Source organism: Hemicordylus capensis, chromosome 8 (genome assembly GCF_027244095.1).
Source record: "Hemicordylus capensis ecotype Gifberg chromosome 8, rHemCap1.1.pri, whole genome shotgun sequence".
Lineage (NCBI taxonomy): Eukaryota > Metazoa > Chordata > Lepidosauria > Squamata > Cordylidae > Hemicordylus > Hemicordylus capensis.
In genome coordinates, this window is record NC_069664.1 from 19,504,459 (window position 1) to 19,526,048 (window position 21,590).

General features: G+C 48.4%; 1 protein-coding gene across 1 annotated transcript in view; it reads left to right on the plus strand.

Annotated features, from left to right (window-relative positions):
• Positions 1 to 21,590, plus strand: part of ESAM (endothelial cell adhesion molecule) — a 79,209-nt gene that overhangs the window by 37,987 nt on the left and 19,632 nt on the right. Inside the window, exon 2 of the mRNA XM_053270075.1 lies at positions 20,946 to 21,106. Within this exon, the coding sequence (XP_053126050.1) occupies positions 20,946 to 21,106 (161 nt within the window). The remainder of the gene's footprint in view (positions 1 to 20,945; positions 21,107 to 21,590) is intronic.

Below are 21,590 nucleotides of genomic sequence, written 5' to 3' on the forward strand. Positions count from 1 at the left end.
TTTAGTATTGCTTTTGCCAACATACTGGTGCTTCTGCAAACTTTGGTCGAATACTTCTGGTACTGTGTTTTTTTGCTGGGGAGGGGGAGAAGATGTTGGGGTGCCTCCTTAAACTTGGCTTGTTCGATGTGTCTCCTAGCATACATCTTTGAAAGTTGTGCCTTTGAAAGGTCACAGGCACTGCTTAAGTTTCTTCCATGTCGCCCCTTCCTGTCTAAATCTTAACACGTTGATTTCTTTGGCCCGCATTCTTTGCATAGGCGTGGTATGGGGAAGTGGCTGATTAAATACTTACCAGTTTGAAAAGGCTCTTAATCAAGAGAGGGATGGTTTTGCCCTTCAATGACAGTGTCATTAAGTGTGGGTTTCTTTCTATAACCACTGCCAAGAACATTTTGAGTGTTCTTGAAACGGGCATTTCCTGTTTATACATTTCCCCTCCCTGTTAAATAGCTGACAAGGGAGTCTGGTTATGAAAAAAGATTTCCCCCCTGCATAGCTCCAGTTCCACAACCTTGGAGAGATGGCACAGAGTTGCAGCTCAGAGGCTGACCTGACTAATTGGGGCTTCCTCGGTTCAGCTCTCACCTGTGCCATGAACTCAGCTGGCCGTAGTAGTAGTAAGTTTATTACAGTCCTTAGGCCAGCTTAACATTTAAAATAATACATTTATAATTTACAAAATATTCAGTACAGACTGATTATTCAATACAGACAGCTAATACAGACTTTACGAAGTTTGGATGCAACAGTATTATTCACCTTGTAGAGGTGTAAGTTAATCCAGGGCTCAACCAATCTCCAGTGCCAGGGAGCTGGTCTCTTGATAGCAAGCATGACTTGTCCCCTTTGCTAAGCAGGGTCTGCTCTGGTTTGCATTTGAATGGGAGACTACATGTGTGACCACTGTAAGATATTCCCCTTAGAGCAGGGTTTCGCAACTTGTGGGTCCCCAGATGTTATTGGACTTCAACTCCCATAATCCCCAGCCCCAGTGGCCTTTGGTTAGGAATTATGGGAGTTGAAGTCCAGTTACATCTGGGGACCCACACGTTGAGAATCCCTGCCTTAGAGGATGGGGCCACTCTGGAAAGAGCACCTACATGCTTACATGCAGAAGGTTCCAGTTCCCTCCCTGGCAGCATCTCCAGGATAGGGCTGAGAGAGACTCCTGCCCACAGCCTTGGAGAAGCCGCTGCCAGTCTGTGTAGACAATACTGAGCTAGATAGACCAATGGTCTGACTCGGTATAAGGCAGCTTCCTATGTTCCTATGCTAAATTAACCCCTGGTGCCGAGACTAGGATATTCAGAGGTAGAGTGATTTAACAACATATTTATTTGCCCCCCGACCGCTAGAGTTGCCATGTCCCCTGAAATTCTGGGTTTCACCTGGATTTTAAGCATCTCACCCAGCTTGCTTAGCCCACCCAGATTCTCCCAGACTTCAGATTTTGTTTAGCAGCGCTCCAGGAGGTTATTCATACTTGGCTTCAGGCTTCGGGGTAAATGTTGAGTGAAGCCACGTTGAAGTACACTCGCGGCATTGAGGGAAGCAGGCCCTCCCCTCTGTTCTCAGATTTCATTTTTGCATGTACACATGGCAGGCATCAGTGTTTTCCTTCCTAGCCAATGGTGGAGAGGGAGGGAGGGAGAGAGGGAGAGAGTTAGTTAGTTCCCTGCAGAGATAGATCTGCATTTCTGAAGAGACCATGCCTCTTATCATGCTAATGATTCTATGTCAGCACCTCTCTCTGTTTGCTCGCCTTTTCAAAACCCCCGCTTAAAACCAGCATTTAAAAAATCCGGAAATACCAAATACCTCGAGATAAGCTAGAATTCACATCACAAAGCCCGACTTGTGTGGAGTGGGTCCAACGAGCTTGTCAGGAGTTTGGGGTAAGCTTGGCTGGTGTGTGAATGCACACTCTCTCTCTCTCCCAGAGGAGATTTGGGGCAGAAGCCCTGTCTGTAAAGCCTCCAGGGGTTGCCTGCTCTGTCCGGCAGCAGCGCTTCAGGGGTTGCCTGCTCTGACCGGCAGCAACTCTTCAGGGTTCGGATGGGGTCTTTCCCCCCATCCTACCTGGAAATGCCAGAGTCTGAACTGGGGGCCTGCTGCATGCAAAGCACCTGCTCTGTCACCAAGCGGCAGCTCCTTCCTGCCCAGTCAACACAGCCCTGAATGGTCCGCACCAGTCTGTTCTGTGTTCTGACCTTTCCAGGGGCTGGCACATTCTGTGTAGCGGGGAGAGAAGGACAGCCCCGCTGCTCAACCTCACCTGGGACTCGCCGTTCCCTTTGCATTAACTTCTGTTGCGATGCAGCCAAGTGGGGCATTTTTAATAACGGTGGCTGATGGCCTATCATCCCGTGATGAGTTGCAAATCAATAAATCATGTGCGAAGTGCTGCTATCTAGGCCAGCTCCTATCAGCGTCGACGGTGCTCGAAGAACATTCCGGGCTGAGCGGCTGGAGCCTGCCACATCCCCGGTGCCAGGTTCTCAGAGTTGTTCTTGGCTGTCTTTGTGGCAAGAAAAACGCGAGCCCCTCTCCTTGTGCCAAGAGGAGCTGCCGGGAATCTGCTCTTCCCTCCCCCCCACCGCCTCCAGTGATGCTTGCTTGCCATCTATGGCTGGGTTCATGCAGCTTGCGAAACAAGTCGGCAGCCTTCTAAGAAAAGCACACGCATCCCTGACAGAGTGGCGTTAAGGACCGGGGCAGGATTAAGCCATCATTCTTTCTCTTTCCTGCGATCTCCCTGATCAAGCTGTTCAACCGGCTTCATGTCATGCTCCATGTCCACATCAAGTTTCTAGTCCTTAAGGGTGTATGTGTTCCATTATTTTATACTGCAGGGAACCCCAATGAAGATGGGCCCACTCGCCTCTTGCAACGACCTGCCTCTATCTCCACTCCTCCTTGAGACCATGGAGGTCTTGGCTGTATCTCCTGCTAACTGAGCCAAGAGGCGCCTTTTGAAAGTGGCAATTCTCTTACGTTTAGCAGGGGGAGAGCAACTGGCCATATCCAGCCCCAGCACAGCATCCCTCCAGTGGCTGTTGCTGGTATCTGCCTTATGTTTCTTTTCTTAGACTGTGAATCCTTGCGGGGACAGGGAGCCCTTTTATTTTATGTTTATTTTATATTTATTATTTGTTTATTTATTTAATTCATTCTTTCATTCATTCATTCATTTCTCTCTAAACCACTTTGGGAACTTGGGTTGCAGTGCTTTGTGAATACTGCAGCTTTGTCCGTATGTTTCACTTAGACGCTGCTCAGCCCAGCCAGTGCTGAGCAATCCTAAACCAGACGGCTTAAGGGTCTGACTCTGTATGAAGCATCTTCCTTCGTCCCCCTCTATAAGCCTAGGGCAGGGCAGTGGCACTCTGGCCCTTCGTCCCACCAAATATACGGAGCTGTCTTTGTACATGATTGCTGCAGCTTAGGATCTGACATGCTGCCAATTGGAGGCTACCAATAATTCTGACTGTGGGGAGTGGCTATTCAAGCAATGGGGATATGCCTCTATGGCGAAGGTCACTGCTTATTTCTGGGACACTTCAGATTCAACATTTGTTTTAATCTGGGAACCTTTCATAATTAGCACAGAGTCAACACCCACATCCAAGATCTGGTTTTTTCTTTCTAGAATAGACGCTCCTCAGATTTTGCTGTCCTAGGCAAAGGCCTACCCTGCCTCTATGTTAATCCACCACTGAGGACGGGACCCTGCTTAGCTAAGGGGACAAGTCATGCTTGCTACCCCAAGACCAAACCTCTTCGTCAAGAGGAGGCAGGCAGTATCAGCCCTGGCTTTGTTGTGCGTATTGAGCGCACCCATTGATTGCGAGCCTTGCGGACCTGGCCCGCAAGGGGAGACAGTTGTCTGGGGGCCCACTGCCTTGGGGCCCCCCCAGAGGCAAGTCACGTGACTGACTCCCCCAGCCACGCACCCGCCCGGGCTTCCTTCAGTTGTATTCATTCTCCGAAACTGATGTGGGTGTGAAGACCTGGAGCTACCAGAACAGCATGTCTTTCTCTAGTGCCATTAAATGACTTGCATTGTCCACAATTTACAAAACCTTTTTAAAAATAATGTAGGATGATGTTCTGTTGTGGCACATAGGGGTGTGTGTGTGTGTGTGTGTGTGTGTGTGTGTGTGTGTGTGTGTGTGCGCAAACACACACACACGCACACACTTTACTATGCTTTTTGTTACCACTATTCAGCCTCAAAATCTTGTCTCTGGGCCAGTTCAACCTTGCTACCCCCCTGTATCTGCGTGTGGGTGACTTCTGAAAAGATTAGTATTTCCTCCAGCCTCCTTGCAGAGACAGCCACGAGTGGGCGGAGGGTCCCCGAGTGGGCGGAGGTCCCCCTCTGGGCTGCCTAGCACACGGCAAGTGACGGTCCCCGAAGGAGCCGCTTCGGAAGCTGATGGCGTTTGCTGTCGCTCTCTGTACGGAGTGATCTGTCATTATAGCCTCAAGCTGCTGGGGCGTTTCAATATTTAACTTGAAACCCAGCCAGTCAAACGGGAAGATGCTTTCCTTCAGTTCCTGAGGGAACAAATAAATAAAAAGGAGCTGGGAACAATGCGGGTGAAAGCCTCTCTCTCTCTCTTCCCAGGCTGTCCGACTCGGAGTGGCAAAGTTCTACTGCAGCTTTATTTACAGACGCACTCCCGAGATGGGCTTCTGAGTTCGGCCTCTCTGGCTGCAGCTGTGAACACACTTGATTCATAGGGCTGGCTCTGTGTCCACGCGGGGTGCCTCTGGGAACAGTGGTTGACATCCCACACGGAGTAGCGCGGGCAGTTCTCAGCCACGCATGCTGGTGCGGGCAGGGCCTTCAGTGGGCATGAGTGGGTCCGGGCATAGGAGATGAGGCCCCAGGCAACTCAGAGATTGGTTGTTTGGATACTGCCCCACACCTGCATCTCTGGGCAGTGCACAAGAACAATACAAACTCAACAAAATTTAGAATGATTAAAACATTAAGATCATATAAAACCCAACATTAAGAACTATTAAAACTGTAAATGCTAACTTGGCAAAGAGGCACCTTCTAACCCCTGCTACCTGGGCAAAGAGGCACCTTTTACCATGGTGATGCTCTTTATTTAGCAAGGGGAGAGTAACTGGCCCTATCCACCCCCAGCACAGTACTTCCAGTGACTGTTGCTGGTGTCTATCTTATGTTTCTTTTTATACTTTGAGCCCTTTGGGGACAGGAAGCAATCTGATCTGATCTTATTTATTTATTTATTTATTTATTATTTCTCTGTGTAAACCACCCGGAGCCATTTTTGGAAGGGTGGTATAGAAATCGAATGAATAACAATCAATAAAATTAAAAGCCTGGGTGAACAAATGTGCCTTCGGGGCCTTTTAAAAAGTTGCCAGAGGTGGGGAGGCTCTTATTTCAGCAGGGGCCACATTCGAAAGCTTGTCCCCAAGTAGCCACCAGACAAGCCGGTGGGAACCGTAAGACAAACCTCTCGAGATGATTTCAAAGGGCGATGGGGCTCATGGCGACCAAGGCGTTCTCTTAAACATCTGCCTGCCGCCACCAGCCCTGGGCATGGCTGCTGCCGTGCGGGATGCATTCTGGCATGGGGGTGCCCCACAGCATGCTCTGCTTGGCTGTGTGCCATGCTGGTTCTGGCAGGGCCATGGAGGAGCGTGACCAGCCAAAGCCACCCCACCCCCCGTGATTGGTTGGTGCAGGATCTGGGCCAATTGCCCCAGTTCACAACTCCCCACCCCTCCTGTGATACTGTGCAAGGACGCTCTTGTGCCAATGCTTAAGATTGTGCAGATGCAATTGTGCAATGCTTCATCCACTGGAAATCATGGATGTAGCATTATGCAACTCATTTGCACAATTGTTAAATATGAGTGCAGGGATGCAACTGCACATCACTGTGGGTGATGTTTTAGACACCCGTGGCAGTGTGGGCATCACTCTGTGTGGGATGTCAGCCATTATCCATGGATGGTTACCTGACCTGAATGGGTAGATGCTTTAATGGGGTCAAAGTGGCTTCACACATTGACTTTTCCCTTTTCGTGGTGCCATTCCTAATGGAGATGTGGTGATGGAAGCAGTATGGGCTGGATGTATGGTTCTTCCTTATGCTGACTATTGGATGATCTAAGTCCATATTGTCTTCACAAGGCAATAGTTGGGGGTCTTTCTTGCCGTACTTGGAGATGCCAGGGATTGAATCTGAGACAAATTATCAGATGACACGTCTACTTGTGGCTCCCAGTCTTGGTGACTAGAGGCATCCTGCCTCAGAACCCATCTCCAGATTCAGAGGCAGGGTTCCTCTGAATAGCTGTTGCAGAAATTGAGTTGTGATGCAAACGTTTGCTTCTTAATAAGATAATATCTGTAATGTAGAAAGTTACTCTTTCACTTTCACAATTGAAAGTGAAAGTGAAAGGAGAGCTGGTCTTGTGGTAGCAAGCATGCATTGTCCCCTTTACTAAGCAGGGCCTGCCCTGGTTTGCATTTGGATGGGAGACTACATGTGAGCACTAGAAGATATTCCCCTTGGGGGATGGGGCAGAGCTCAGTAGAAGAGCACCTACATCCTTGCATGCAGAAGGCATCTCCAAGGAAGGGACGGAAGGAAGGAAGCTCAACTCACAAAAGCTTCCTTGGCATCTCCAAGATAGGGCTGAGAGAGATTCCTGCCTGCAACCTTGGAGAAGCCACTGCCAGTCTGTGTAGAAAGTACTGAGTTAGATGGACCAAGGGTCTGACTCTGTGTAGGGCAGCCTCTTTTGTTCCCTTTCACTTTCTTTCACTTTCACTTTCGCTTCCTTACTTTCTGCTGAATATAACTTCTATTTATTAAGGAAAACTTGGTATGCTGCTTTCTTAGATTTATTATTGTATTTTTTCAAGAGCGAACTCGTTGATAGAATGATTTGGATTATCTCTATCTGGACTGGAGAAGATTCCAAAACGTGTTCTTAGCACTACACATATCGTTTTTTAGTCCATTGAGACTCAGCAATATTTGCATACTGTAGTCATCGTCGATCGTATTCCTTTTTGCCATAATCTCTGTTCTCTTTGTTGTCTGTTCAGTGTATGCCTTTACTCTGAGTCTTTTTTATGAAGTGGATGCTTTCCTTATATTAAAACTTCAAATTCTTTGTACTCATTGTTTTTGTATCTGTATTGCATCTTTGTCTGGCTGCTACCCCGCTTTTGCATTCATTGCAAAAATGCAGAAGGTCCAAGGTTTACTCCCTGGCAGCATCTCTAGGTAGGGCTGGGAGAGACTCCTGCCCAGAATCTTGGAGAGACGCTGCCAGTCAGTGTAGACAATGCTCAGCTAGATGGACCAATGTTCTGTCTTGGCATACGGCAGCTTCCTATGGTTCCTAAGAGGGCGACTGTTTTCCCCTGCCTGTTCATAGTCTCTGTCTGGGCTGTTAGCCCGGTAGCCATCCCCTTCTCACTAGGATTTCTTAAGTGCTTATGTTCTTATAAAGGAGTTAGCTATTCTTAGGCAAGGCGTTGTCTCACCTGACCAGTGTCCAGTAAGGATAGGCTAATCTAATTTCTTGTGGCCGTCAACAGAAAGCGGGTGAATGCCGTTGCCTTCCCACTGAGGGGAACCACACTTGATTAGAGCTTCAGGAAACAGCCATTCTGTTTAACTTTTAATCCCACAGGCCGTTTTGGGTGGAGACAATGTCCCTGTTCAAATGTGCCTTGCAAGAGCCTCAGAATCTGGTTCCTTCCTGCCAGCCTGAGTTATCACTGACCGACAAGGTTTCCTGTCCCCAGATCGTAAGGATCTCTCAGGAAATGTTCCTTTTTAACATCTGGGAGTAGGGAGAACAAAAAGACAAATGTCATAGGAGTTTAAATATATCCAGACTCCTGTGAAAGGTTAATGTCCTTCTGAAACCTAAAGAATGTTGATTCCAAGGTTATTGCAGGATGTTCGTGACACGAAGGCACCTCGAACTTGGGACGTGTTGCTTTTCCTTGTCCATTCCATCAATCTGCTGTGCAGCTGGTTTCAGGCGCCTAGCTAGGGAAGGGTGGGGTGTTCAACCCTCTCCCTGGTGGTCCATCATGCACTGGCCACACCTTTGCATGTGATATCACACTCTCAGGGATGTGGTCAGCACCTGGAAGGGCCCTGCATGGCCTCTGGAGTTCAGCTTTAATTGTCTGTCGTGTGTGATCTGGAGTCTTTCCCTCGCTCATGAGAGAGAGGATGAAGAAAGCACATAGCCAGCAATGGAGCCAACTGGGAAGTGAGCGCCAGAGGGTAGACACACGGGGCTCTTCGGCGTGCTGGCCACGCCCCCTGCATGCGATGTCACACACAGAGGGCGTGGCCAACACTCAGAAGGGCCTGCAGGGCCCTCTGGAAGTCATTTCCCAGCTGGCTGGAGACGGACCTCCCCAGATTACCTTAACGTGCGGTGGGGATCATGTAAAAGAAGGCGCTCTCTAAGATATCTAAGATATCTTAGGCTTAGTGGGATCCAGGGGAGATCTCAGTGGAATTGCTGCCTAGAGGAGGAGTGTATTGCAGGAATACATTGGATTCCTGGATGCAGGGATGTATTGGAAGTGGCTGAAATTGGCCATGTGGGGGTGTCTGTTTGGGGTGTTGGGGGTGGGATTGGCTTTTGCAGATCCCCAACTGGATGAGAAGTCACTGCTGTGCTTCCCTCTGAACCAGATGCCTCAGCGTAAACGCTGTTTTCTCTCCGACCAGAGTACACATGAACACAATCCCGCTTCATGCTGGATACCTCCTGTAGGGGTGTCCAAACAGTCCAAAAATGAACCCCCATAACATGGTAACGGATTCAGACCCTTTGAACTGTTTAAGTGTGTTTCGTGCAGAATAATGCCAAAGTCTTCTGGGACTTCGATTCTTTTGTTCCTGGGATGTTCATGACACACAATAAGGCTCGACACATGAGTAGCGAAACCCAGGCGATGGCAGCCCAAAATGAATCCCGGCCTCGAGCAATCTGTGTGGTGGAAGATTTGACTGAGGATCGTCGAGTAGGGGGGAGATAGATGAAACCCTCTCTCCCCCCACCCCATGGCTACCACCCTCCCCACCCCAGCGGGGATCGTGAGAATATCCTTAATTTGTTCCTGACACCCACTCTCTGCCATCTCTTAACCTCTTGCTAAAGATTGGTATAATCCAATCTGAATATCAAGTTATATTATAGGGTTACCAACAGTCCCCTATTAGCAGGGACATCCCTTATTCCTGTCCAAAATGATCTGCCCCTTATAGGACACCATTTTGCCCCTTATTTTCAGCTAATGGGGAGAACCTATGGCTTAGATCAAATCGGTTATTTTCACTAATAATGAAATAAAGGTGATGTCCATGAACTTCAACGACTTCCTCTTCTGCCACCCTACCGGAGTACTCTGAGGTTCTAGTGGGCTGCTAAGGTTGCCTAGAGTCCAGTATTGGGGACATTAATAGCCATCGATGACTTACCCTTCTCCAGGTATCAGTTTCATGCAAACCATGCAAATGCTGATTTCTTGATGGTGCTCGTGTGTGAAACCTCTCATTGCTGGCTAACAACTCGGCTAACCATGGCTATATCAATAAGCAGAGGAGAAGCCATCTAAGTTGTAACTAGTTTGTGTTGAGAGTGATTAAAACACATATAGCACTGCTGCTCAGGCCCTTGATTACGCCCGCATATTCTTCCTCTGTGTTCCTTGTTCCAACAATGGATTGTTGGCAACCCTAGTCTTGTAGCCTCTTAGGAGAGAGCTCCGTCTCTCTTAAAGGGCTCTCCCAGTATTGAGAAAAGTGCAGTATTGTGCAGAGGGCAGCACAGTGGGAAATGCCTGGCTCTCATGCTGAATTTTTGTATGTGGGTTTTTTGTTTGCTTTGGGGTGGGGTTTTGTTTTGTTTTGTTTGCCGAAGTGCCCCCCTCACCCCCGGCTTGAAAAATAGTGCAGATCAGCGGTCTCGGTCAGGGATCCTCAGCATTGGGTCCCTAGATGTTCTTGGACTTCAACTCCCATAATCCCCAACCAAAGGCCACTGGGGCTGGGGATTATGGGAGCTGAAGTCCAATAACATCTGGGGACCCAGCACTTGACAATCTCTGATCTAGGTCCTTGAAGCTAATGCTGCCTTTAATCCTGCAAGTCTCAGTTCCGTAATCTACAGCCAGAGGCGGTAATTAATTTCTAGCGTGGCAGCCTTTTGAGCCCTTGTCTAGCTTTGGCACCGGGCTCAGATTCTTGGTCCCCATCAGGTCAGCTTTCCAGCCTCCTATGATAAATGGCCTCCAGGACGAAGGGAGGGGATTCTGCCGAATGAGACCCAGGAGGAAGCCGCTTGGCTGGATTAATGTTTAAGAGTGACGCCGTTGGTCTGATGGGAGGCGAAAACCAGCAGGATTGGAAGAGGCCGCTCAACTCCGCAGGGCATAGGGATGCAATGAGCCAATAATGGGCGAAGAGGTGGGGAACACATGTTCATGCACAGATGTAGCTCAGCCAATGGAAGGTACGATGTCCTGTCCTTTGATCTATGAAATAATGTAACCATCATATTATGGCTGTATGACTCTCCTGCTTATTGAGGTCATTAGCAGCGTTATCTTGCTCGGAGGCAGCCAGGTAATCAATGTCTACATTAGAAAAGTGTTGTGTGACCCACGTTGGGCTCTTTCGGCAGCTGTGACTCCAGTGAAGCCCCCTGATGCTGAGTCAGACCATTGGTCCACTGAGCTTAGTGTTGCTTACCCTGATTGGCAGCAGCTCCCCAAAGTCTGAGGCTCCCTGAGATCATAGGAAGCTGCTTTATACCAAGTCAGGCCATTGGTTCATCAAGCTCAGTGTCGTCTACACAGACTGGCGGCGGCTTAGGCTATGAAAAATGAGCAAGATTAGGGTATAAGTTCTCAGGGGAAGGAGAAGTGTGTTCAGGGGCATAGCAAGATTGGAGTGGGCCCGGAGATGAGATGTTTAAATGCCCTCCCTCAATGCTTTCCTCTCCTTCTCCTGGCCCGATGTCTCTGCTAACTAACCCAACTAGTTACAAGGTGTAAATAACAGCAGAACCAACTAATACAAGTCTGATATTTCAAAATAAGTATGCTGCCCGGCAATACATTTCACTGAATACACACACGCACACTCCACAATATATAGTGATATACATTGAATACTATATATTTGTGCTACTTTTAATGTCTAGAACACACTAGAAATGCTAGAGGTAAGAGTATTTATCCTGCTTAGCTAGATAGATGCTAAGATATCATGAGCTAGATATATGGGAAGCCAGGATGATGATCATATGACTTGCCTCTGGGGGGGCCCTCAAGGCAGCGGGCCCCGAGATGAATGTCTCCCCTTGCCCAATAGTAGTTATGCCCCTGGGTGTGTTGTCCTATGGGCCCTCCTGGTCACACAATTCTGTACATTGCCTGAGGCCCTATGCTGCCACCTTGCTTCCTTCCCAAGGTCTCCCCACACTTACATGGGGTCCTCCAGCATTTACTATCTCTTCTCTGGGACCTTTTCTCCTGTGCTTCCAGCATGCTTGGCATGCATCCACACCACTCTAGAGCAAAGGTTCCCAAACTCAGGCCCTCCATATGTTGCTGAACTACAACCCCCATCATTCTCAGCTGCAGTTTATTGTGGCTGGGGATGATGGGAGTTGTAGTTCAGCAACATCTGGAGGACCACAGGTGGGGAAACCCTGCTCTAGGAAATGGCAGTTTCACAAGAGAAATGACAGGCTCAGTGGTTGGAGGAGATATCACTACTCCAACATGTCTGGAGAAGATATTTGTGACTTTGACATTGAGATCTGGACTGGCTCCATTTGTGCTCCTCTGAATCTTATCAGGAAATACTCTTGTTCCGTACATCACGGAGACTTGATGAGCAGCTGCTGTGTTGCGTTCTGTCACTGGCACTATCCAGTAGGTGCTCGTTGTAACGGGGTGCTTTTAAGTGAGCAGTGTTACTCTTCCCACAATGCTTGGCACCATATCCAGAATTAGACAGAAGGTGATATAAGGATGTATTCCAGGGCTCACATGTGGTCTCCCATTCAAATGCAAACCAGGGCAGACCCTGCTTAGTAAAGGGAACCATTCATGCTCGCTACCACAAGACCAGGTACGTATTGCAGCTTACCTTCTTACACCACTGTACAGTACTTCCCGGGAGCAATGCAGGATGGAGAGGAAATTGGCAATGCTATATTCTGGCACTGTTGGTGTGCCCCCCAAGAATTGGTCTCCTGGGCTACCGCCTGGGTCCACCTTTTGTGAGCATGAGAAATTCCTGTGTGCATGAGAAATGGTAGAACACAAGACAGAAGCAAACGGAGGTATCCATTTCGCCCAGCATCCTGTTTCCAGCATTGTCCCCCTGCTAACTGAGCAAAGAGGCACCTTTTCAAAGTGGTTCTTCTCTTTATTTGGCAGGAGGAGAGCAACTGGCCTTATCCAGCCCCAGCACAGCGTCCCTCCAGTGGCTGTTGCTGGTGTCTATTTTATGTTTCTTGTTTAGATTGTGAGCGCTTTGGGGACAGGGAGCCCTTTTGTTTATTTATTTAAATCTGTGTAAACCGCTTTGAAAAGCAGTCTATAAATATTTGTCATATTGTCCCTCCAGACGTCTTTGGAAAGCTTGCAGGCCGGGATGTGAAAGCAACCCCGAACAGATGTTTACCTCCCTTCCCAGCTGCTGGTATTCAGAGAAATGCCACCTTTTGGTGCAAAATCACCACCACCAACAACAAATATTTATCTACTGCTTTTCAACAAAAGTTTCCAAAGAGGTTTACATAGAGAAATAACAAATAAATAAAGATGATGAATTCCTCTCCCCAAAGAGCTCACAATCTAAAAAGAAACCTAAGCTGGACACCAGCATCAGTCACTGGAGGTCCTGTGCTGGGGGTGGATAGGGCCAGTTACTCTCCCCCCTGCTAAATAAAGAGAATCACCAGGTTAAAAAGATGCCTCTTTGCCCAGTTAGCAGGGGTATGTATTCCCCAAACCCCATCTTTCCGATGCACATGAGATTGCAATGGAGAGCCAAGTTTCTCGTCCAAGCCTGTGCTTTGGAGAAAGTGGATGTTGCGGCTTCCCAGGCAGGAGTTCCTGGCCTTTCCCCTTGCAACGGTGCCCCACTGACCTCTCTTGAGTAGATAAATCTCCCACAGATCCTTCTCCTGCCCTGTGACAATATAATCTCTAGAGCTGTAACTTCAGCAATTAAAGCCGCTTGCCCTGCTGGCTGGCTGAGTTTCCCCTCTTCCCCGAGAAGTCCGCAAGGCTGCCACGCCAGCATCCTGGGCTCCGACCTGTTAATCGTCCCTGACGCCTTGTGTATGTTTGGTGTCGTCAGCTTTGCCTAGAGAGGTGGTGGCAATGGCTGCGTTTGCCGTGGCCGTGAACATCGCAGTGACAGGTGGACCGTTTCGCTTGGGGCCATCTCCAAGGAAATGAGCTCAGATCTTTCCACTCACCAGAGTTAAAGTCCCCAGTTTAAAAAATAAAATAAAATAAGGCTAAGGTGTGTAAAAAGGAGCTTTCTTATAGACTGCCCTGCAGAGGTCAACTAGCTGCATGGATTTGAATGGGGACCCTAAGGCAGAGGAGGGGTGTTGTTTTTTGCAGGGCTGGTGTTTAGGATTGGAACCAGGCCTAGATCTGCTGTAATATATCTATGTAATGTGGTGCATGTTCTCTTATGAACCGTGTTTGGACATTCTGGAAGCTAAACCAGATGAGCCAGTGTGGTGTCGTGGTGATAGTGTTGAACTAGGACTGGCAAGGTGGCTCTTTATTGTATCCTTGAAAAGGAATTCCTGTGTTCTTATAGATTCATTACCAGGTAGTCTTTGAAAGATCCATTTTTAGAAGATTACGCTCTTGGTTCTTCGGTGGGTGGGTGGGTGATAAATGAACAGTTGACAATGTCCCTAATGATGGCACTTCTGCTGTGTGAATACATGCACCACCACCACCACCCCCCCCCACACACACAGCATACCAGTTGCAGGGGAGTAACATCAGGAGAGAGGGCATGCCCTCAACTCCTGCCTGTGGCTTCCAGCGGCATCTGGTGGGCCACTGTGCGAAACAAGATGCTGGACTAGATGGGCCATCTTGGGCCTGATCCAGCAGGGCTGTTCTTATGTTCTAACATCACATCTCAGTATTCTTGATACCAGGGAAATGTAAAATGCAGTCATTTCCCCAGTTGGCACATTTATTGCTCTTGCAATTGCTGTGTGGAATGCCTTTGCTCAGATCTCATAGATGTCAAGTTACTCCAGGCCAACATATGTGTTGAACAGGACACCTTTATAAGACCAAAGTAGAATGTACAAGTACTTGTATAACTGGCAGTCTAGTTCTGAACAGAGCGCCACCAGTTGGGGAAAAGGTAACTGCTCTGTTAAAGCTCCGCATTATGATGGGTACCAAGTGGATAGTGCCTGTGACGTCATGTACATGTTGCGGGGGGGGGGAGTAAATGGGCAGGCAAAATTCACATCTTGCCTCGCACCCCTAGTCCTTCTGCCAGTACACAGGCTTCAATATTTCTCCACAGAGCTGCCAGAAGAGATGAAATAGAATCAGAAACGTGCCGGGTTATACATTGAATTGCATTATAAACCTTCACAGAATCTCCTGGCGAGGAAACGGCAAAAGAGGACACTTCTTTTTTGTGACCACAAGAGCGGTTCTCCTCGCCCTTAACTTCTGTGCTAACCCCTGATCAGGACTGTCGAAGCTGAGGGGCTGGGCCCTGGGACCTTCCGGGCAGAGACTGGGGAAGGCCAGCTTCCCCACTGCAATTGTACTCCCATTTTGGATCTGCGGGGAGCTGATAGGAAAGAGCGAGACACTCTGGCACAGTCTGGGCGCCTTATCAAGCAAGACGTCAGGGCCGCTTCCTGTTGTTGTTGTCCCAGCCGTTTCCAGGGTTTTGTTTCGCCAAAGCACTGGGTGGAAATGACTGGGCCTGAAGTCAGCGAGCTGTTCCTGCAAGGTTGGGGGGCGGGGGGCATCGTATAGCCATTGTCTTGCATCCTCCTTCTAAACGCCTGAGCTTTGGAGGCAGGAAATCCCTTTCATCTGAAGGCAGTTGGTGTATCCTTTAAGGAGCCCAGGTGGCCAAAGGAACACATCTCGGTTTCTCTGATCCTCGGGAGCCCAGGAACAAGCTTAGCTATAAAAAGTTCCCTTTGTTTGGTCTGGGACAGGGGTGCCCAGCTCAGATGCCCCCGTGGGCCAGAAGGACCAACCATGACTTGATGTGCCCAGGGTAAAGATCAATTTTCAGCATATGGATTATTACCTGAGTGTTAATTAACAGGATTAATGAAAAGCAATTATTAGTGACTTGTGGATGGACATTCCTCTAACAGCGATTCCCAGATGTTGCTGATCAAACTCCCATCACCCCCAGCCAAAGTCCATTGCAGCGGAGGATGCTGGGAGTTTGTGGTCAACAACATCTGGGGATCCAGGGAAGACTGCTTGTGGGTCGTCCCCCCATCAATGGACCTGCAGTTTTAACCAAGGATAGGGACCAGGAAATGGGTCTTGTCCCTGTGCAGTCAGTGGGGCACCCAAACAAATGTCAGGTTCTCTCTCCTGTCCTTAAATTGCTCTTGCTTTCAGGCTGCATCCTAGCCTTACTGGGCACACTGTGGGGTGTATCTCCAACTAGACATGCATAGGAACATAGGAAGCTGCCTTGTACTGAGTCAGACCATTGGTCCATCTAGCTCAGTACTGTCTACACAAACGACTCAGTGTAGACACAGTATTGTCTGCCCCAGGGATTCTCAGTGTTGGGTCCCCAGATGTTATTGGACTTCAGCTCCCATCATTCCCAGCCCCAGTGGCCTTTGGTTGGGGATGATGGGAGTTGAAGTCCAAGAACACCTGGGGAGGTTGGCGAGAGGCCCCATGCTGCTGACATTTGGGGCAGCTCTTCAGGACGGAGCTGACCCTTGAATGTTTTGCAAAGAGAGTACCTCTCCTCATGCTCCTTGCAAAGTTTGCAAGACACAGGAGGAGAGAAGAGGAGGCTCCTGGCAACTTTTGGAGGAGAGCTGGTCTTGTGGTCACAAGCATGACCTGCCCCCTTTGCTAAGCAGGTTCCACCCTGGTTGCATATGAATGAGAGACCACATGTGTGAGCACTGTCAGATATTCCTAGCTGAGAATGGGCCCGCTCTGGGAAGAGCATCTATATGCTTGCATGCAGAAGATTCCAAGCTCCCCCTCTAGCATCTCCAAGATAAGTCTAAGAGAGACTTCTGCCTGCCTTGTAGAAGCCGCTGCCAGCCTGTGTAGACAATACTGAGCTAGATAGACCAATGGTCTGACTAGGTATATGGCAGCTTCCTGTGTTCTATGGACTACTTGCAAAGCTTGCAAAGGCTGACTTGTAAAGGTGGCTGGCCCCCACATGGAGTGTGGGGCAAGGCAGCATTTGTGGGGGCCCCTGGGCCCAAGCTCTTCCTGTTGGCTTGGGAAAGCCCCTTCCAAGAAAACTTCAGAACTCCACCTATCCCCCTTCATTAGTCATGGTGCAAAGAGAAAACGCAAATAGCCAATCCTTGCAAAAGCATCCCAAGGGAGTTGGTGCATTCAAATTCATCCGACAACTGGTTTCTGGTCACTAGCTCCTGCATACAAGGCCTCACATTGAATAGATTGCGTTTCTGATGCTAAGCAACATTGCCGTCAGATTATTTATGGGAATTCGGCAAGAAGTAGGCAATGGGCAAAATCTGCAAGATGTATGATAATTCTCCGACCCTCCTGGGCAAGCCTCCCTTCTCTTTGGCATATTCTGTGGTAGCGCAATGTCAGGAAGATGCAGAGTGTTCCCAGAGTGTCCGATTCCAGCTGATGTTTTGCCCTGCAGCTGCCGTGTACGAATCGGAGCAGTCGGAATCGAGCCCATCACTCTCAAGAGAGGTTAGCTGCCCTCTGAAATGCTGGTTGTGGGCTGCTGCAATTAAATCATTAAGTGCTCTCAAAAGGGAGTCGTGATGATTTCCTGTCTGGAAATAGACTATCAGCATGGATGCCTGCACCTTCACAAAGGAGGTTCCATGCCAGTAGCATTGTGATGTGGGCAGTGGCCCGTGGCAAAGAAATATGGGGTGGCTCCCACTGCCTGCCCCTCCCCTCCCCTCCCCAGCATTGGCAAAGACGACTTAAGGAACAGTGGTGTAAATACTAATGAGCACCCATGTTCAGTGAACCCGGGCCACTCAATGGTTCCAGGGTCAAATGGGCCGCCCATGGGAGGAGAGCTGGTCTGTGGGAGGAGAGCTGGTCTGTGGGAGGAGAGCTGGTCTTTTGGTAGCAAGCATGAATTGTCCCCTTTGCTAAACAGGGCCCACCCTGGTTTGCATTTGGATGGGAGACTACATGTGAGCACTGTAAGATATTCCCCTTAGGGGATGGGGCCGCTCTGGGAAGGGCACCTGCCTGCTTGAATGCAGAATGTTCCACGTTCCCTCCCTGGCAGCATCTCCAAGATAGGGCTGAGAGAGTTTCCTGCCTGCAACCTTGGAGAAGCTGCTGCCAGTCTGTGTAGACAATACTGAGCTAGATGGACCAAGGGTTTGACTCGGTAGAAGGCAGCTTCCTGTGTTGCAATGGGGTTGGGGCAGTGCACTACAGGCATCCCACGGCCCTCTTCCTCCAGTACCAGCAAAGAGTCAGTGTACATGGGGCCAGGGCTGGGGGAGTTTGTTGGTGCTTGAAAAGATGACGAGGGCTCATGTCATCACTGCCCAGTGACACACACTGGGCAGTGGTGCCCATAGCCCTCGGCTTTGCCAGCGCCGATGTGGGTGACTGTGCAGACAGCTCCATAAGCTGTGGCCCATGCACTGTAGCTCTTTGCTGGCAATGGGTAGGGTGGGAGGAAGGACATATGCTCTGCACTGCCGCAGCCCTATTGGGTGGCCCCTGCAGCCCTGGATCCCCTGAGTGGCCCGTGTTCACTGAACATGGCCGCTCATTGGTATTTGCACCACACTTCCTTCCACAGTCGTCCTAGCCCTTATGGGCAACATACAGAATGATTGAAGAAGATTAAGTGAGGAGGACCCTTAGAAAAACTGGCTGACATCCCGGTGGATGCTTCAGTTGTGCGGACATGTTGTGCTAACTCGTTCCACGAAGAGCTTGCATTACAGGCGAGCATTGCTCTAGCACAGCCAGGCGCAGCAGTTCATGCTCTGCATCATGTACATCAGAGAGCCAGCATGGTGTAGTGGTTAGAGTGCTAGACTAGGACCGGGGAGACCCAAGTTCAAATCCCCGTTCAGCCATGATACTTGCTGGGTGACTCTGGGCCAGTCACTTCTTTCTCAGCTTAACCTACTTCACAGGGGTGTTGTGAAAGAGAAACTGAACTATGTAGTACACCCCTCTGGGCTCCTTGGAGAAAATATATTAAAAAGTAAAAATAAGAAAATAAATATAATTTAAAAATCATGTTCTGCTCTATTTGTGCACCCTGGGCGCTTGTGCAAGTTGCCTGTGAGCACAAGAGATTGCACAACTCTAAGCATCCGCATATCTATGGGGCCCTTGAGTGTGCACACACGGTGTTCTTCATTGTGTGAGTGCCCTGGGTATCAGCCAGTGTCTTTGTCTCTTCCAATTGCTCCCGAAAACCCATCTTTTTGCTACCTGGATCTGCAAGACAGCTTCTTAGTACAGAAATTGCTGCTGATTATCAGAATGTCTCTGCTTTGGAAAGAGCTGATTTGAAATGCTTTGGCATCAAGAATGTTTTGCTCTCAGAGTTCAGAGAATAGTTGCCCTCTTCTGGCATGTTTCTTTTTTCTTAATTAATCAGTCTTTGCTAGTCCCAAAATAGAAATCCTAATGAGCAAGGGTAGCAGCTTTTCCGAGCGGGAGGGTGTGCATCACCTTCGCCTGCTGGGTGTCTGGCGACAAGAACAGCATACGAAATAATTGCACGGATCCCAGTGTGTTTACCTGTCATGTTGAAGACTGCTCGGGCAACCTCGGGGGCATAGAACATACTCTAGCCCTAGTGTTTCCACCCCAAACTTGTGAAATTCTTCTCTTGAAAGAATTTGCTGGTCACTTTTTAGAAATGGGGAGTGTTTTTCTTATCAGATCTGCTGTCATTGGGATTATAAGATTGGAGAGAGGGAAAGCTGGCAGAAGGTTGAAAGATCACGTTTTAAACTGAGAAAAAGAACAGTACTTGATATTTAAAGCCCTGAAAAACAAGATAATTTAAAGAGAACACGTCATTATGCATATAGGAACATAAGATGATGCCGAAGACTGAGTCAGACCATTTGTCCTTTTGGCTTAGTATTGTCTACACAGACTGGCAGCAGCTTCCCCAAGGTTACAGGCAGGTGTCTCTCTCAGCCCCATCTGGTGCCAGGAAGGGAACTTGGAACCTTCAGCATGCAAGCATACAGATGCTCTTCCTATCCTCTAAGGGAAATATATTACTCACGTCTCCCATCCAGATGCAAACCAGGGTGGACCCCATTTAGCAAAGGGGACAATTCATGCTTGCTGCCACAAGACCAGCTTCTATGGTACAATCTTCAGGATCTTCCGTATTTTAGCTCCCCTCTCTGGACCTCCTCCTCCTCTAGTATTTAGGCCTATGACGTCAACAAACAAAAAAGATTCCTTTAGTATAGGCTTCTTCACAATTGTCAGTAAAGCTCCTATACTTTGGACAAGGACTTGCTCTTGTTGTCTGGTAAAAGAAGAAAAGAAAAGAAAGTAGAACTTAGAAGCCTAAAGTTTACCCATCTCTGATCTAAACCCCGTTTTAGATTATCATGAGCAAACCATGGTGCAGGGGTAGATCCACAATTTAGCAAACATGTGCAATGAACATGGGCCTCCACTAGGGGGAGTTGTGGCCAGATTTCTAACTTAAATCATAATCTACCCCTAGGAATTAATGGGAAACTCAAAAAGCTTTATAACTCCCTAATGGATGGGCAGAAAGCTCTGAAACTTCGCAATGTGTTCCTACATGAGGATCTCATTAAATGTACTGTTTGGATGTGGAAAGACACCAGTCCTCCCGGTGATTTTTAATAATATTTGTTAAAAAGATTTAAAACTAAAAAAAAAAAAAACTTCTTTAAAATCAATGGGTGGACTGATCTCCTCGAACCTCCAAACATTTAATGCAGTCACTATGTAGGAACACCATGTAAATCAGCACTTTCTGCCAATCTGTTTGGGAGATTAACTTTTTTGAGTTTCCCATTGATCCCTATAGGGAAATTATCCACTGGGGCCTGAGTTCAGCTCTTGCACACAGGCCCCTTCAGAGTTTGTCACACCATTGCCATGGTGAAACGTGGGCTCATGCATACTGCCTGTCATCTTTTCCCGATTTGTGAGCAAAACCAGGAGTGCGGAACCTTTTGATTTTATTTCTGATTGGACCACGGTTTCCTGTTGCATGTGAACTCAGGGGAACTGTGGTTTACTCCAAAACTCAGCTTGGTTAACAAACTTGAATATCACGCCACAGTTTGATCCTGGTATATTTGAACTAACTGGAAGCTCACTCTGGCACATTGACCATCAAATCTAAGCCATGGTTTACATGATCATCTGAGCCTGCCTGTCTGAGTGGAAGAGGCCTTCATTCCCTGGACACAAACATATGCATATGTAGAACTGGACAGTTAATTAAGTTAATGCATGTGGACCTGAATAGTTAATGATCCAGCCCTATTCCTAGTGGTGATGGTGTCAGGAATTTGGTGGCTGTGGACTGCCTGGGGGTGGGGTGGGGGGTTCAGGAAGGATCGTGGGTGCTTGGACCTGAGGAGCAGCTCTAACAGAGAGTCTGATCTCTCTTCAGGTCTTTCTTCAGCTGTGTTGGAGGTGCACGTTGATCAGAAGACTGTGACAGCCATCCAAGGGCAGCAGGCTGTTCTGCCTATCAGTTATACAGCCACCAGTGAGAAGAACCCCTACATCATATGGATGCTTGAGACTCATCTGCCTTCTGAACCTTTTCAGGTAAAGACACAATACTTTCAGCATGAATTGTCACTCAGCATAGAGGTGGGGTTAGAGTGTTGGTCAAGTTCTGGGAATTCCCATGTCCGAATCCTCACTTGGCCATGAAACTCACTGGGTGATTCTGAGCCACTTGCTTTTCTCTTGGCCTACCCTACCTCACAGGGTTGTTGTGAGGATAAACATAACCATGTCGACTGCTCTTGGCTCCTTGGAGGAAGAGCAGGATATATCAGGCCTGCTCAACTTTGGCCCCCCAGCTGTGTTTGAACTACGATTCCCATAATCCCCAACCACAGTTGCCAACAGCCAGGGATTTTGGGAATTGTAGGCCAACATCTGCAGGAGGGCCAAAGTTGAGCAGCCCTGAATTAATAAAGGTCACAGAAGGCCAGGAGATGAGGGGCTTTATCTCTCACTCATGCTGTGTTTAAATGTGTATTTATTCCTATCTATCTATCTATCTATCTATCTATCTATCTAT